The 15601-nt window shown below is 46.2% G+C and overlaps 1 protein-coding gene across 3 annotated transcripts in view; it reads right to left on the bottom strand.

Annotated features, from left to right (window-relative positions):
- Positions 1 to 1887: 1887 nt before the first annotated feature.
- LOC134138261 (nephrocystin-1-like) overlaps positions 1888 to 15601 on the bottom strand; it is a 31747-nt gene continuing 18033 nt past the window's right edge. The window contains exons 18-23 of one of the 3 annotated variants that reach the window (XM_062571660.1): positions 14664 to 14737; positions 13550 to 13594; positions 10648 to 10776; positions 5122 to 5289; positions 4363 to 4491; positions 1888 to 3846 (exon numbers count right to left, since the gene is read on the bottom strand). In XM_062571660.1, coding sequence (XP_062427644.1) covers positions 3784 to 3846; positions 4363 to 4491; positions 5122 to 5289; positions 10648 to 10776; positions 13550 to 13594; positions 14664 to 14737 — 608 coding nt within the window. In that variant the 3' untranslated portion in view covers positions 1888 to 3783. Of the gene's footprint in view, positions 3847 to 4362; positions 4492 to 5121; positions 5290 to 9194; positions 10350 to 10647; positions 10777 to 13084; positions 13183 to 13549; positions 13595 to 14663; positions 14738 to 15601 lie in introns of those variants that run through there. The other 2 variants (XM_062571663.1, XM_062571662.1) reach the window with 2 other exon arrangements.

The raw sequence follows: 15601 nt of genomic DNA, 5'->3' as shown, positions 1-15601 counted from the left end.
GGGGCCTAGGGGGCAGCAGTGATGTTGCTGAGGAAGAAGGAAGGACATGGCCGGGGAGCAGCATATGCTGGTGCTCTGTGCATCGCTGCAGCCACACACAGAGGCCCCAGGCCCACACCAGGAAACCGCTCCAGGTCACGCCGAAAGCTCTCAGAGGCCTCCTGGCCTCGCTGAAAGGTGCATTGAGAGGCCAGGGGCTCAACCAAAGGTGCACCAAGGAACTAGGGAGTTCAACCCGATCTGGGGAGGTACTGGCAACATCTGGAGCCCCCTCTGCAGATCTTGCAGTGTCATCAGAGCTCTGGGTTTGGGGAGGGGTGGGGAAAGGGCCTGAAGTACTGGGAGGGACTGGATAGCCCAAAGGAAATCCAGGGAGGGACCAGCCCAGGGCAGGCAGGGCCAGGGCAGAGGAGGATGCAGCTGGGTCTGGGGGGCCCTGCCCAGGGCCTCGCCAGCAGCAATGCGCAGCTCCCTGAGGAGAACCTCAGACAGATTTATTTAGGCATTGTGTTGTAAACTGCGTGGTTACATACTCTCTTACATACCTGTTGTATAACTCAGACTTCACTGAAATTGTTATAACAATACAAACCCAGTGTGCTATCTCTATTGCATTTTGCCTCTGTGGCGTTATATCCCCTCTGCGCTATATCCTGACTCATTGACTCCACCATGGTAAGATTTTCCCTTTCCTCTGATGACCCAGACATGCCCAAGCGATAACTGAGGACTACGTGCCAGAGTGAGGGCAGCAGGAGGAACACTGAAGCAGGATGTGGGAAAAGAAGCTGCATGGTTTATTTTTCTTGCAGCACAGCACACACTGCACCATGGGAGCTGTATCAGGATGGCCTGGGCAGCCCCAGGCAATGAGCCCACATCCTAAGGACTCAAGTGAGCACGTAGCCACAGGCATGGGGCAGGGATGACAACGAGAGCATTCCCATCACTGAGGGTGGTGGAGGGCTTCAAGTCCCAAACCCTCAAATCATGGGATACCAGGGAGGGATTTGCAGCCCAGAGATGTGCAGAGATGTCCTTGTTGCTGCAGGGTCACCCCAAGCTTACCAGCTGCTGGATTCCCTTCTGCCCCTCTGTGGGGACATGCTGTCTGCCATACCTCAGACTGAAATGGTTAGGGAGGGTCCAGGACCATAGAATACTCTGCTATAATGAGCTGGACTTGTACTGGCAGGACTCTGGCTAAAACAAAGGGAAAAGCAGCTGTAAAGAAGAAAGGAGTCAGAGAAGGAGAAAAGGACACTCCTGGCAGGAGCTTTCACCAGCTGAAAGGAAGTAACAGCTGTGCCATGGAGGGAGATGCAGTGGCAGGTGGCTGCCAAATGCAACCGATCTCATTCTTCCTCATCCTCCTTCCCGCCAGCAGGTGAACAGCCGCAAACATTGCTGATATGGCCAAATCCTGCGACCAGGGATTTCTTGGTGGCTTCAGAGCCTTGACAGGAGAGGGCAGACGGGGCCACATGAGAGGTTTGGGGGGGATATAGGCAGCTGTGAGTGGCTTTACAGAGAGCCATTTCTGCAGGCATTCAGCATGCAGAACCAAGCCCTGGGGTGGCAGTGGGCAACACTGATTTACACCTGAGGGCAATTTGGGTGAGCTATATCAATCTTGCTGGGCAGCCTCATATCCCCTTTATCTGCATTGTGTGTTAGCATGTCCTTACCTGCACCAGCTGGTCACAATAATAGGCATGAGGACAACTAGCAGCTCCTGCAAGCCAGAATCTGCTGGCTACTGGCAAGCAGCAGGACTGGGAAATTTTTCACAGAGGAAGATGCATCCCAAGACAAACAAGGGCAGTCATATTTCAAAGTGGTTCATCCCTAGCATCTTGGAAAGAGATGAGGTACCTCAGAATAACAAAAATGACCTAAAATAATGGTATTTCCCAAGACATTTCATTTTCTTTTAATTGCTTTTCTAGTCTGGAGCCCAAGGAGGTCATTTTCCTTTTCCATAATACAGAGCACTTATTTCTTTCTGACAAACTCACTCAGATGCCCAGCAAAGTCACAGGACTCTGGCCATGACAGCCAGAGATGAGCAGCACACATTAACTCTCTGCACACCAGTGACTCCCTGGAAGAAGCACCTCTTTAGGCCAGGCCCTATGTACAGCGCTTTCCACTCTGCAGGTGCCAGGACTTGGAAGCAAGTGATGCAGCTGCCTCCTCCCTGGCCCTGCATGCCCAGCACATGTAGCTCCAAAAATGGGCGCTGATCCTGTCACCTCTCGCCAAGGGCCTCCCACTAGCCTTCTTGCTGCTCCACTCCCCATAACAAGTGCCCCAGCTCCAGGGCTTGGACAAAGCAGCCTGGGTAGCACTGGGTGTGTTGGCAAGACAGTGCAAGCCAGCAGCACTGACACAGCAGAGCCATCTGGGGGTTGGATGCAGATCTGGGAGCATGATGGAGAGTTTTGCAGTGGGCAGGAAGGAGGAACCAGCGAAAGTGCTGCAGGGAATAAACAGCTGTCCTGTCCCCAAGGGACATGGAGAAATCTGAAGCATCAAGTGTAAGAAAGGAAGACAATGGGATTTTTTTGGGGGGTGGGGGGAGGAAGCTGTGGGGCAGACTTCTCAGGATAGCTGCAGGGTCAGAAGGGTCAGACAAACCTTTCTCATGAGTACATTAGGTGAGAGATGGTGAGGGCCCCTACTTTGAGGTAGAGGTAGTTGGACCCATACCATCTGCGCCTTATTTTATATAATGCCCACAAGTATGTGACCTGAAAGGGAAGGGATCCTCTGGCCCATATCTTGAGCCCAGATAGTTTGGAGGATCAAACCTATCTTAAAAAACAAGCATCGCTGCAATGCACTAGGATCATTGCAGGGCACAAGACCCCTACAGCCTCAATGGGATGTGTCAGAAGGGCCCCAAGGGTGCTCAGAGGGGCCTGTATTAAGCTCTCCAAGCCCCTATAAGGCCAATGCACAGACCCCTGGATGACAGCAGGACTGCACGTGTTAGCAAGGTTGAATAAATGCTGATCTGGGACATAACATTTACATGCTCTGCACATGGCACTAGCATTGGCAGGCTGTCAGGTTTGCTGCAGCAATGCAGCTCTCAGCTCTGCATCTGCATCCACCCAGGGTTGCTCTGGTGCTTTGAGAAGATTTACTGCTAGCATCACCTGGGATGTGAAGCAGGGCCATGGGGAGCCTCCATAGGCACAGGGACCTGGACCAAGATAAAGTGGATAAGCCCAGTGCTGTCCCAGTGGGCAGCATGGGGCATGCTTTGCCCTAATTCTGACCTGGAATCAGAGTAGAGGTTTGGCCTAGCACCAAGAAGTCCTCTCCAGGGAGTCCCTGGCCTTTGCTAGGCTCAGTGGGTCACCAGGGACAGCAGCTGGCTGAGAGCCCATATCCAATTCCCATTGTCCAGCCATAGTGTCTGGTGGCAAGCTTCATGACCAGCTCTTTGCATTAGGGCTGGTCTCACAGCTGTTCTGGGCCAGGAAAGGGCAGCAGCCATCAGAGAGAGAATCAGCAGTGCCATGAGCAGCTGAATACCTCCCCTTGCAGGAAAGCAGAGTGCACAGACCAGATGAGAACTGTCCCCTATCACCACACTGACATGACACAACCATACAAAAAATCCCTCCTTCAATGCAGCGACAAAAATAACCATCATCTCCATGGGATACAATACAGTATCAGGGCAGGGAAATCCTTGCTGGAAACATGTACTTTTCTCGCTCTGGGAAAGCTGACATTTTGCAGTTGCAAAGGCTGTTATGTCTTCCAGGCTCAGTGGTAGTAGATGCTGAAGGCATGAAGGACGTACAGGAAGGTCGTAATGAAGGCAAAGAACTGCAAGAGAGAAAGAGGAATAAAAGCTGAAGTCAGAATGCTGCCTGGCTCCGAGGAGTTACTCTCTTTGAGTAACTCCATCTTCCCTCAGTGCTCATGTCTTGAGGAAAACTCCCAGACTAGACCTCTCTTTCCAGCCTCAGTAGAAGAGGCAATGCCTCAACATTTCCCAGGAAGAAGCCATGCAAGACTGTCCCTGAGGTGCTTGTAACAGAGAAATCCATTCTAGCTGCCTAAGGTGATGGAGAAAGGGGGTCAAACCTCAGAAGCACATCCAGAGTTCATGGACATGCAGTGTAATGTCTGGCTGCAAAGTGCAACACACTGTTGGGCTGGACAAGGCTTGGTTCAGGCTGGCCCTAACGGAGCTTGAACATTTGCTCCTGCTTCTCCCTAGGCAGAAATTGCCAATGTTTTGACCTGCTTGGGGTTTTCTGGTGCCTCACTGGAGCCCATGGAGGATGACAGTGTGTGCATGGGCAGAAAACCCCTCTGAACTGGAAGTGCCCAACTCACCGATGCAGCACTGTTGAGCTGGTAGTACAGTGGCGAGTTTGGGCCCGACTCAGAGTGGATAGTCGCATTGGCTTGCAAGACAGCAGCACTCATATACAAAATGGCTGTGGCACCGTGATACAAGCTGTCCTGCAAAACAAGAGAGTGGCATGGATTAAAACCCACTCCACTGTCACCCTTCTCCAATTCACCCTAAGGTCAAGAGATGCCACGGTATATCCTCTGCAGGCGTGGGTACTGGTATGGGGCACAGACACAGAAACTGAGTCTGCTGGGAAAGGTTCAGAAACCACCTGCAGTTTGAAGAACAGCACCGTGCAATGGCAGGGGCTGAGGCCAGGCATTACTCAGCTTTGGTGTCAAATCATCTCACTCCCAGGCAATGCAGAGTCCCAAGAACCTGTTTTCAAGTGGAGAACATAGGGCCTGGCCAAGGGCTTGCAAGCGGACTGGGACAGAGGTGGGGACTGCTCCTGTTGCTCCCTGAGCCCTTCCCCCTTTGTCCTGCCCCCTCAAAGGGACTCAGCCAGGTGCCCAGGCAATGGCATGGCACCAATTCCCCCCCTACCCCCCACCCTCTCCCCCAGCATTTCCAGCCGAGGCCTGACTGTGCCTCCATTGAGGGGATGACATCCCTCTGCACAATGGCTTAGAACCAGCTGAGAACAAACACAGTGCAAATCGCAGCAGCTTTGTGCTTGCCCTGCTGTTATTAGCTGCTGCTGCCAACTTCTGCCCAGTTTCCGAGCCCATCCTTACCAGCACTCTCCAATTCTCGTTGTTTCTGTGAAATCCAAAGAGGTAACTTAAAAGGAGCAGCAGAGAGAGGAGGCAGGAGGTTAGGGACACATACATCACCCATCCCTGCAGCAGTGGAAAAGAGACGGAGGTGGCAGCAATGAGGATCCAGACCCAGGCCCCACAGACCTGCCAGGGACAAACACATGCATCTCTGGTGAACATGGGTTGGGGAGAACAAATTGCTCTATGTGAATTCATTCCGATCTCCCTCCTTCCCTCCCTTCCCCATGGTTCCAACAACCCGCACTGGACTCTGCCCGTCCCACAATGCCTGTTGATGGCAGCTGACTAAAGGCAGGTGGTGCAAAGCCAGCATGGATGGGGCTGGATGAGGGTCATAGCCCTGCTCCAAATACTGTCAGGTCCTTACAGACACTTCCTTTGGAGTATGAGCTCTACCAGCTCAGGCAAGACCAGGCTGTGATTCACTCTGCCACGTAGCAGTGGTGTTGGGGTGGCCTGTGCTCATGGGAGCATGCTGAGCACTAAGCAGAAGCATTTTCCTTTTGGAGGATGTTCCCCAAAGCTGATGATAACCCCCACCAGGGACTGCTGAACACTCAGAGCAATTGCTGGCTGACAGTCTATGGCCAGGGATGCTGTTTGCACCAGCCTGGTGGCCTCCCAGCAGGCTGTGTCTCCTGCTTGGCCAGCAGTCTGGCTCTCTGCCAAGCTGTCCTGACACCTCCATGAGCTGGCAGCATGCTAGAGCTGGCCCTAATTGGGCAGATGCCTGGATGGCAGGTGCTTTCAAAGGGCTCCTTTCCAAGAGGTGCCATGTGTGGCTGCAGCAAGGACGTGGGTGCTGTACAAGCACAGGAAGGACAAGGCTGCAGGAGCCACCTAAGGGCTGAGCTCCAATCTCAGCTGCTCTCATATGCAGAAGAGGGGCTGGGAACATCTTTATGACAGGCAATTCTAGGAAGACAATCTTGAATGCTGATAAAACATGTGACCTTTGTCTTTGGGCTCTGCTATCTTTGTGGAGGTATTTATGAGCTGTGAAGAGATGCTGCACCTGAGCTGCCTACAACTGAATAATCCAGTATCAGACCCCTCCTAGCTGTTCCTACCACCACCCATCCTGCATTTTATGCTACCCAACACCATCAAACTGCTTGTGCCATGCTCTGCTGGCTCTTGCCAACCAGCATGGGATGAAGGCCAGGACAGCGTGTGCTGGTAACACTCCCTGGGCTGCTGAGTGAACACAACCAGGATTCATCCAAAGCCAGCAGTCTCCCGTGAATGATGCTAGCCACAACACACTCCCTAGGCATGAGATGGAGCCACAAAATTTGAACTGAGAGGAACTTGCTGGAAAGATCAAACCCAGCCCGAAAGGCCACCACATACAAGCCTAAAACCTGCCCCTTGACCCGGGAATTCAGGGGAGCTGCATTTTCCCCCAAGACATGCAAAGGAACAGGAAGGTGTCGCTATGGCAGCAACATCCTGTGAAACCTGAGCTCACATTCAGCCCCCATGCCCAGCTGTACAGGAGCTCCACCATCCCCTCACTGTGCCTAACGGACAAAAACAAGTTGAACCCTCTATCAGGTCTAATGCGCCCTCAGACACCAAGCCCTGGCAGCAGTGACAGATAGCAATCAGTCTGAGCTTCTCTCTCCATTGGTGGCTTCCTCAGAAATCCCCCCCCTCCCCGGCCACATTTCTGCCAGAGGTCAAGAAGCAAGTGTGGTTCAGGTCCTGGGTGTGACCTAGGGAGACCAGATCCCTTACAGCCTGGGGTGGGGATGGCCTTGACATGAAGCAAAAATGGGATTTCAGCTCTGGAATCGTGCCAGACTACATCAGACACCTGTGTCTCCTCCCAGCATTTGGCAGCCGGTGCTCAGAGCAGTATGGCTGTTCAGCACTGGAAACATTGCAGCCCTTGGGTGTTTGTTTGCACATATGGAAACCACAGACGTCAGTAGCGTAAAGGAGAGCCACATCTGCTAGGGGTGCTGCAGACCTACCCACAGCTACAAACAAGGAAGCTCTGGCTCAACTCTCCATGCAGAGGCAGCAGCACCCCATGTCTACTCTTCCTTCAAGCCATGGGCACAAGCACGATGAGATCACAGGGACATGGGGTAGCAACACCTGCACAACACTGATCTTGACAGACACCTGCTCACCTGAGATGGTGCGTCTGCCCTGCTCTGAGTGCTCTCAGTGCCTGTCTGATCAGGACAAATGCTGTGGGTTTCTCTCTCAGCACATTGCTGCTGCTCTTTTAACATAACAATGTGGGGGTCTGGATGGAAAATACAGAGATTTGTAGAAAGGTGAAGGTGGGCTAGGACCTTTGGAGTTCTTTACTCTAGGTGTTCATTCAAAGCAGAACTGACTCAAAGCTGGATCAGACTGTTCAAGGCAACTTTGTCCAGGTGTGATTTGAATATCTCTCAAGATGAAGACCCCACAGCCTCTCCCAATGATACCTCTATCTCTAGCATATTAGCTGTTCTCCCAATTTGGCAACAATTCCAACCCAGTAGCAAGCCCTTTGATCCCTTTTATATCCAAGTTCACACCTGTAAAATGTCAGTCACAGAGATTTCCTCCTTTGGGGGGGAGGGGTGAGGAGAGGGGTTGGGAGGAGTAAGGACAACAGCTTTGTACACTATTTAAAAAGTGGATGACTCCCAAACGGAAAATTATCCATTGCTCTCCACCCTCCCAAAGCATGACAACATAGCACTGCTTTTTTAACATAAGCTGAAACTATTTCCCTTGAATATCTTCCTTGGGAAATGACTTAATACATTCCTTAAGAAAACAAAACAATTCCTCCCATGTTCGACAGAAGGAAAATCTCAATTTGAGGGCTGTGGTTTTACCTGGGAAAATATCAGGCAACTTTAACTGTCCACATCAGCCCAGCCCTGCTTGTACATTAGCTCTCCCAAGTTTGAAATCACAGCAGGAGGAAGTTACCACCTAACTCAGTGTGCCAGCCCAGAATGAATCTCTGTTCTGGATCCACCTAAACTATTTACTGTGCATAAATAATACACAGAGGATTATCTGAATAAGCTCATTCTGCCTTGTGCAGCTGTATCTCCTGTGGATGAAACTCCTCCCGATACACGCTGCTGCTGGGAGATCTGAGCCTGCTGTCATCAACCAAGTCATTCCTGGCCCTGGGCAGCACAGAGGAGCAAGCCTGCAACAAAGTTCAGCTACTGGGCTATGACAAAAACACCTCTCTCCCATGGCTCAGTTGGGAGACACTGCTAAAGGAGAACCTCAGCTCCAAAATTGGCAGACATGAAATTGGAAGACAACAAAGGCACCACCACAGAGCCCACGGAGCAGGGGTAAAGAAATGACATCTCTAAGTCAGGATATATGGCCTTAGAGTGTCTTTGGGGGAAAAAAAATTCCTTCAGGCTGAACTTTTCTTCAACCACCCTCCCCTTCTAGATAGATACATATAGTGAATCTAAATTCATCATTGCAACAGCTTGTGCAATTTCACAATGTGACTTCCAAATAGCTGCAGTGAATGCACCCAGGAAAGCATGGGTAGTGCACGCTGCCGGCAATCAGGGTTGTGGTTATGAACTACGTATCAAAGTACAACAGCAATTATCTTAACTGGTCACATGGGATGCCCTCTGGACTCAGAAATGTTTAAAAAAAAATATGAAATCTCACACATAACCAAAAGCCCACCTGTCTACATCCTTTTATTCCTCCACAGACTTTCATACAGAGAACACATTTTCCTTAATTTGCAGGTAGTTTCCAATTTCTATTTCATAACTAAAAACACTTCAACTCTACAAAGGAGCAGACAGCTCTCTACAGGCTTGGGAATGATGCTGGAGATCATCTCATCCTCACGTTGCCATGAGCCCCAAGACCACCTTTATGAGTTCAGTATAGGCTAAAAGAAAATATATTATTTCCCATTCCACTGTTTAGGATCTCTTGGAGCTAATCCCAGGTTTTCAGCCCCACAATTTGCTCGCACAATTATTTGGGTTTTAAAACAAAGCAAAGCTCAGCATACTTACTATCTCAGGTAGCATGAACATATAGGGGACTGTTTTAAACACGGCTGGTCCAGATGGCAGGGAGGGCTGTGCTGAGGCAGTGGATGGAGTGGGACCTGCTGATGCCATTTCTTCTCAGCTACCGTCGCTCTGACTGTTACGCTTGTATTTGTGCCACACCACTCCCATGCTAGGTTTAAACTGACACACCCACACAGACACAGTCATAGACTAGCCCAGCCTGGCATGACACTACTTCCTTGAGCTGAAGGGGTCCTCAGTAACCCTCCAGTTACCTTGACCCACGTTACATTCCTTGGCACTGACACAGGGTCAAGAAAGCAGCAAGGATCTGAGCTGTGCCCAACACTGCCATAGATAGACAGCATAAGCCATGCATGATCAATTCAGAGGTTTTAAATGATGGAGGGGAAAAAAAAAGAAAAAGAAAAAAAGAAAGGACACCTTTCATGGTCAATTCCACACCATGCTGGGACAGGAACATTCACTGCAATCAAATTTTGTCCCTCGCACTCTTTCAAGCGCCAAGTATTTTCCTTTCCATTCTTCTTGTCTCCTCCCCTTTGTGTTCAGACTACTTCATGCTCCCACAACCATCTCCCCCACTACTCCCCACAGGCACTGGATGTGTGGCATTGTCATGCATAAGGGAAATAGCATGCCCTGAATTCCCACCAACTTTTATTTGTATTAGGTGAGTCAAGCACATTCCTATGAATAACCCAACCTTTTCTGAGTGGGAAAGGAAAACAGCACAAACAGTCTAAATAAAGAGCAACCTACTGTCCATTGATTGGACAAAAGATGAATTTTTTACTCACTGGATGACCTTGCTCAACAGCATTCTTAAAAATCACTATTTTCCTTGCCTAACTACTATCAGTCTACTTGGGTTCTGTGATAGTTTTCTGTTTGGGACTCAAACTGACTAAAACTTAATTGGAAATTAACTGGAAGCTGCATGAAAAAAGTGACACCTCAGGGTTAGTTCAGCTTAGGTGTACCGCAACAGCCAACTTGGCTACACCGGGCACATGTAGGTACTGACAACTGTAGCTTTGGCTAACACTTCCAAGTGGAAAATTTAAAATATAGTTTCCATTTCCTAAAGTGATAACATACTTTTTTTAGACTCTCTAAATGTTAGTGTTAAGATATGTAAAAATATTTATTACTATTCAGATAGTATATTAAAAAAATCTTACAAAATCTGTTTTGGATAGGCACAATTTCTCTGCGTTAAGAATTCATTTATATTATTACTCGATTCTTTTATACCCTGTATTGTTCTTCTGTAATCCATTCATACTACAGGATTGTTTTTCCTAGTTTCTCCTAAGAAATCATAAGTCAACTCTGAGATATCAAAAGCTTTGTGAGTGTTTTCTGATGACAGCAAAAACTGAAGTGCACCATCATTCTCACGGCTCTTTTTCAAGAAGTCAGCAATCACCTTCCAGCGAGATGCTTCAGACTCTTCATCAGCCCACTTGTGACTGGGGAGGAAAGTGGACTGGAGGAGAGGAAAGACAGAGTCATGGTACACCAGGGCAAACAGAGACTTCATAAATTCTTGGTCTCTCTGCAAAGAAGAAAAATATTGAAAAATATTTCAGTGCTTTCAAGCACTTCTGCAGAGATTCATATAGACACAGTTAAAAAAAAAATCCAAAAAAGCATTCAGCTGACCCAATTCCCAGAACAATGGGAGATTCAGTCTTGCTAAATAAATGCCCGTTAGTCCAGAGAAGCTTGAAACTCACCACCAGAACTATATATATAGCCTATAGATTAACAAATATATCCTCCAATCCACTTATTCTTCCAAACACCAACGAGTGATTAACAGCCAATTTTTCAGATGCCACCACATCCGCTGAGGAGGAAATTTAATGACACTTACCTTGTCAGTCATAGAGGCTTTCACACATAGGGGGTTTCTCCAGGGAACAAGACTGCATCTCTGAATAAATCACCAAATGGAACACAAGCTTCTCGGTATGCAAAAGTTCCCCTCACCATCCTCATACTGGATTTTTCTTATATAATCTCTCACTAAAATTTGCCTGAGGCAGCATTGCTGTGTAGTCTGGTATTAAAAATTTTGACTTAAATCTCAGCTTTGCAACCTTCTACAGCCCTCCTTGCTCTCCATCATGATGATTCATCTATGTTCAAGAGGTCTTAACTTCCAGATTTCTTCTTGGCCCACAGGGGCTAGCTACCTGTAACAACCTTCTGCTCCAATACCCAATTAAACTCCAAGACGCAACATTCTGTATCCTCTCTAGTTACCTAATGACATAATTCAGCTATACTAAGAGAAATTTTCTGAATTGTACTTAAACTTGGCTTAGGCATATCACAAATGGGTCAGCCTTGATGTTTTCACACCCTACAGTACTAATTATCTTTTACAAAGCAATCATCTGACTAAACCTATTTTCATCCAAATAAGCCCCTTGCAAAAGACTCTTAATTTGGGTTGGGTGAATGGAGGAAACACACTGAAATGTTGGAATAATAAAGTGTGAATGCCCTTTTCTTCTTTTATTAATGTTTAAATATTTAATATTTTAGGATTAATCAAAGTAGTCTTAATGACAGCTCCCCCATCGCTCCCTAATTTTTTTTTCTAGAAATAATTTTGTTGGAGGTAGATTTATTACTATGGAAAATCTGAGGCTCTGCTACATAAATTCACCTCTAAACTTCCCAGCTTTCGAAATTATTTTTGTTCAAGCCTTTGCAAATCTAAAGGAGATCTTTGCACTTTTTAGCTGCTTTGCATTAAGTGGCTTGTGCTGCCAATGATACTATAAAATAGCAAAGCAATCTGTACAATGATTACTGAAAGCCCTTTGCTCAGAGTATATGTATATTTCTTCATCAAATATTAGTGTATGTGGACTTCTTCCTATACTCCCTGCATGCACAAGTTAAGTGACTGTGTTTGCAGCAGTCCCGGGGGAAGTGCACATATGCTCCCTGCCTGGGAAGCTCAAACTCCACTTGTTTCTCTACTGCCCTAGGCAGAGAGTTGGAACAGTCCCATGCTTATCACAACAGCATGGCTCTCAGGAGGAAATAAGGCCATGCTGTAAGTAATGTTATTTCACATTTTGACAAGTCACTCTGTATCTGGGGAGAATGGTACTCTCCCAGGTAATGACCAGTTTGTAAAACCTAGAGACTAAGAATCAGCCATCAAGTATCAAACACTGAAAGATCCTTGACTGCTTTACTTTAAACAAACATGATTTGCATGTCTTGTTTCCCAAATAAACTAGAATACTCTCTTCCATGCAAGAAGAACATACACAAAGCGCTACCTCCTCAAAAACTCACTGTCCACTGAGAGTCTTCTAGAAATGTTCCAAAAGCGTGAGCAATATGACTGACGTTGATATCTCTTTGCTACCCCTGGAGGAGGAATGGTTCATGTCTCAGCAGGTGATTTAGCAGCTGTGTCATGTAAGCAGGCAAGGAGGAAAAAGAACTAGCTGTCATGCCAGGCAGCAATCCTGTTGTGGGAGTGGCATATCACAAATCAGGTAAAACTGGATGGTTCCAGGATCCTGAGGAGCTACTAATTCTTTGAGCAAATCAGCTTTCATTTCAGTTGAATAGTTTTGAAAAAGCTGTTCTGACACAAGGGCTTTTTGATTCGTATTTTTGCATAAATGGAGAACTCTCCTTGTGTATCTATTCACTAGCATGCACAATGAATGAAATATCCTTCTGCTGCTCCCAAGAAGTGAAATGTCTAGGATCAACAACCAATGCCTTTCTCACAGATATGCCTTCTCTACACTCAGCAAACAGGAGATAGGATAAGATACAGGTAGCCCATGTGACACGGCCAATTCAGTTCTTCTGCAGCTACCTACCTGCCAAAATGGGAGGTTACAACCATTTGCAGTAGACAGATTACAGAATCTGGGGGCCTTTCTCCCCAGCAGAATGTGAGGGAACTGGGGCTCAGAAGCTGGAAGAGGAAAGACTGTTTTGTGGACATGCATAGCAACTTTCGTACAAGTGGAAAGTTTTCACCAGCGAACTCTTAGAAGCACATTATGAAACAACCATATTTTGGTTGTGGATCTATCATAGCTTCCTGTTAAGAAATATATATAAACACTGAGACAAAAAGTTGCAAGTTAATTTCATATTCCTTCTTTTCTAGCTTGCTATTATAAATATGGTAAGAAATGTGAAGAACTGTATTTAGCATATCTATATTTTCTAAATATACCTATGGCGAAAGGGATAGTTAACTAGTAATAACATTGTCAGAGAGCTGCTATTTTGAATTAGTTCTAATATATGTCAAAGAACCACCTGTAATATTTTACCTTCTCTGATCTCTTCAAAGTTCTTTCTTTATCCGCCCAAGCGCTCTAAAATATAATGTAAAATGTTACATCAGACAGATTGTGGAGATTTAGAAAAGTTCCATTATTAGCTGAAAAACCTCTCTTATTGCAGTCCCACAGCAGCATATGCTGCTGTTGCAGCCCCACCATTCTCTCATTCCTCATTCCCCCTTGTGTCATATTTATTCCCCCTTATGTCATATTAGGCGATTTAAGCAAACAGCCATCCCACCTGATTTTACAGATGCAAGGATTTTGAGATTTTTCAACTATCAGAGCCATATAAATGAAATGAAGGGGATCTGCCATTTAGAACAATCAATCATAACCCTGGTTAATTTTCTCTACCCTATAAACACGTGTTTTTTTTTTTTTTTTGTTTTGTTTTTTTTTTTTTTTGATCATCCAACCTTTGGAATGCAACATGGAGAAAAAAGAAAGAAAAAAGAAAAAACAAATGCAAAGCATCAAAACCTGTGTAGAACTTTAAAACCTTTGTTTAATTGCTATCCAAAAAGAATAGGTAATAACTAAGTGTTATCAAACGAATGGTTTCATGCACAACAGATAAACTTCCTTGACTAAAAAGTTCCAGAGAAAAAAAATATAGCCTAACTCCAAATACTGACAAGTTTTAACAGTACTGTTCTTTGAGCAGAAATAACTCAGCTGTTGTTGTCTAGTACGGACACCTGCAAGGGACTGCAGTGTAAATAGGGTGAGCACTGTTCTGCAACTGCCAGTCAGAAGCTAACCTCTTACATGTCATGAACGCAGTACTCTAGAAGCCCGACAAACATTCAAATAGCTAATCTGCCTGAGCAATGTGTTGCTGTAGCTACACAGCTAGCAGTGTTTAAATTAATTAATTCCTGTCTCTGCATCCCTTCTAAAGGTATTCATGCATTCTCTTGCGACTTTGAAGGTGCTAAGGCACAAGAGATCTACACGTACTTCAGTAATCATAACTTTTCCACTGTGTGGCTTTTTCATTCATCACTGCACAGGATAAAAAAAAAAAAAGCTCAAATTTTGCAAACTACTTTGAAGTCCTAGTGTGTCAGATGTGTTGAACCTTACAGAGATAACATACCCGAAGTGCATCCATCAGGTCTGGTTGATCCATGAGTTGAGGGAAAGTTGCTAAAATAGGATTACAGATTAAATCTGAAACATAAAACAAGCACATTCAAGGATAATGCATTTCAAGATAGCAGACTAGCCCTCCCTAGCCTCCCCCTCCCCAGAAGACTTCAAAAGGAAGATTAGCTATAACAGTACTCCACAGCAACAGGGAAAGTTGAAGAGCTTTCTAAGGGCTGCATTCTCCAAAGAGAGCTTTCTGTAGCAAATTCTCTAATGGCTACAATCTGCAAAAGAAGATGCACATGGAAGATGCAATGCTCGTTGCCAGTTTATGATGAGATGCCGGTGAGCGAGAGACCACACTGATTTAATCTAAGGGTAGTTTAAAATCTTTCTTCCCCTCATTTCTGCACCTGTCTTTTTTTTTTTATAAACATCTGACATTGTGCTGCCTGCTTTGGATGTTATGAATAAACATTCTTCCATTTTACCTTAATCTGGCTCACGTTGTGTGTGATTTTATGATAACCAGATAACAACAAGTGGCATGGTAAATTTACCAAATGGGGCACATTAACAAACAGTGTAGGTCTCCTGCATGTTGTCCAGAATATCCATAGGGTCATAAGTGGGTCTCATTTCTGCTTAACAAGCAGGCTGTATCAAAATTAGAAAGGGCAGACCTGTCTCCCTGTGCTCTGTTACAAGGCAAGACACATGCTTAAAACCTCAGTGGCTGTGGGGGCCTGTTATATTTTTGTCAATGAGATTGTAGATGAGATTATAGTAGTACTACAGGTGACATATTATAGAGGAACTTCGGTCAAAATGTTTTCTTTTGCTTGTGATTTTAACTATTTAAAGGTACAATGTTGTTTCTTCATGTTGAAGTTGATCAAAAGTGGAGTAAGCAATACATGTTTACTAACAACAGAACATTTCAAG

This window comes from Rhea pennata, chromosome 3, assembly GCF_028389875.1.
Source record: "Rhea pennata isolate bPtePen1 chromosome 3, bPtePen1.pri, whole genome shotgun sequence".
NCBI classification, from domain to species: Eukaryota; Metazoa; Chordata; class Aves; order Rheiformes; family Rheidae; genus Rhea; species Rhea pennata.
The sequence above is the reverse complement of the archived record's forward strand: the minus strand, read 5'-3'. Positions and strand labels throughout refer to the sequence as shown.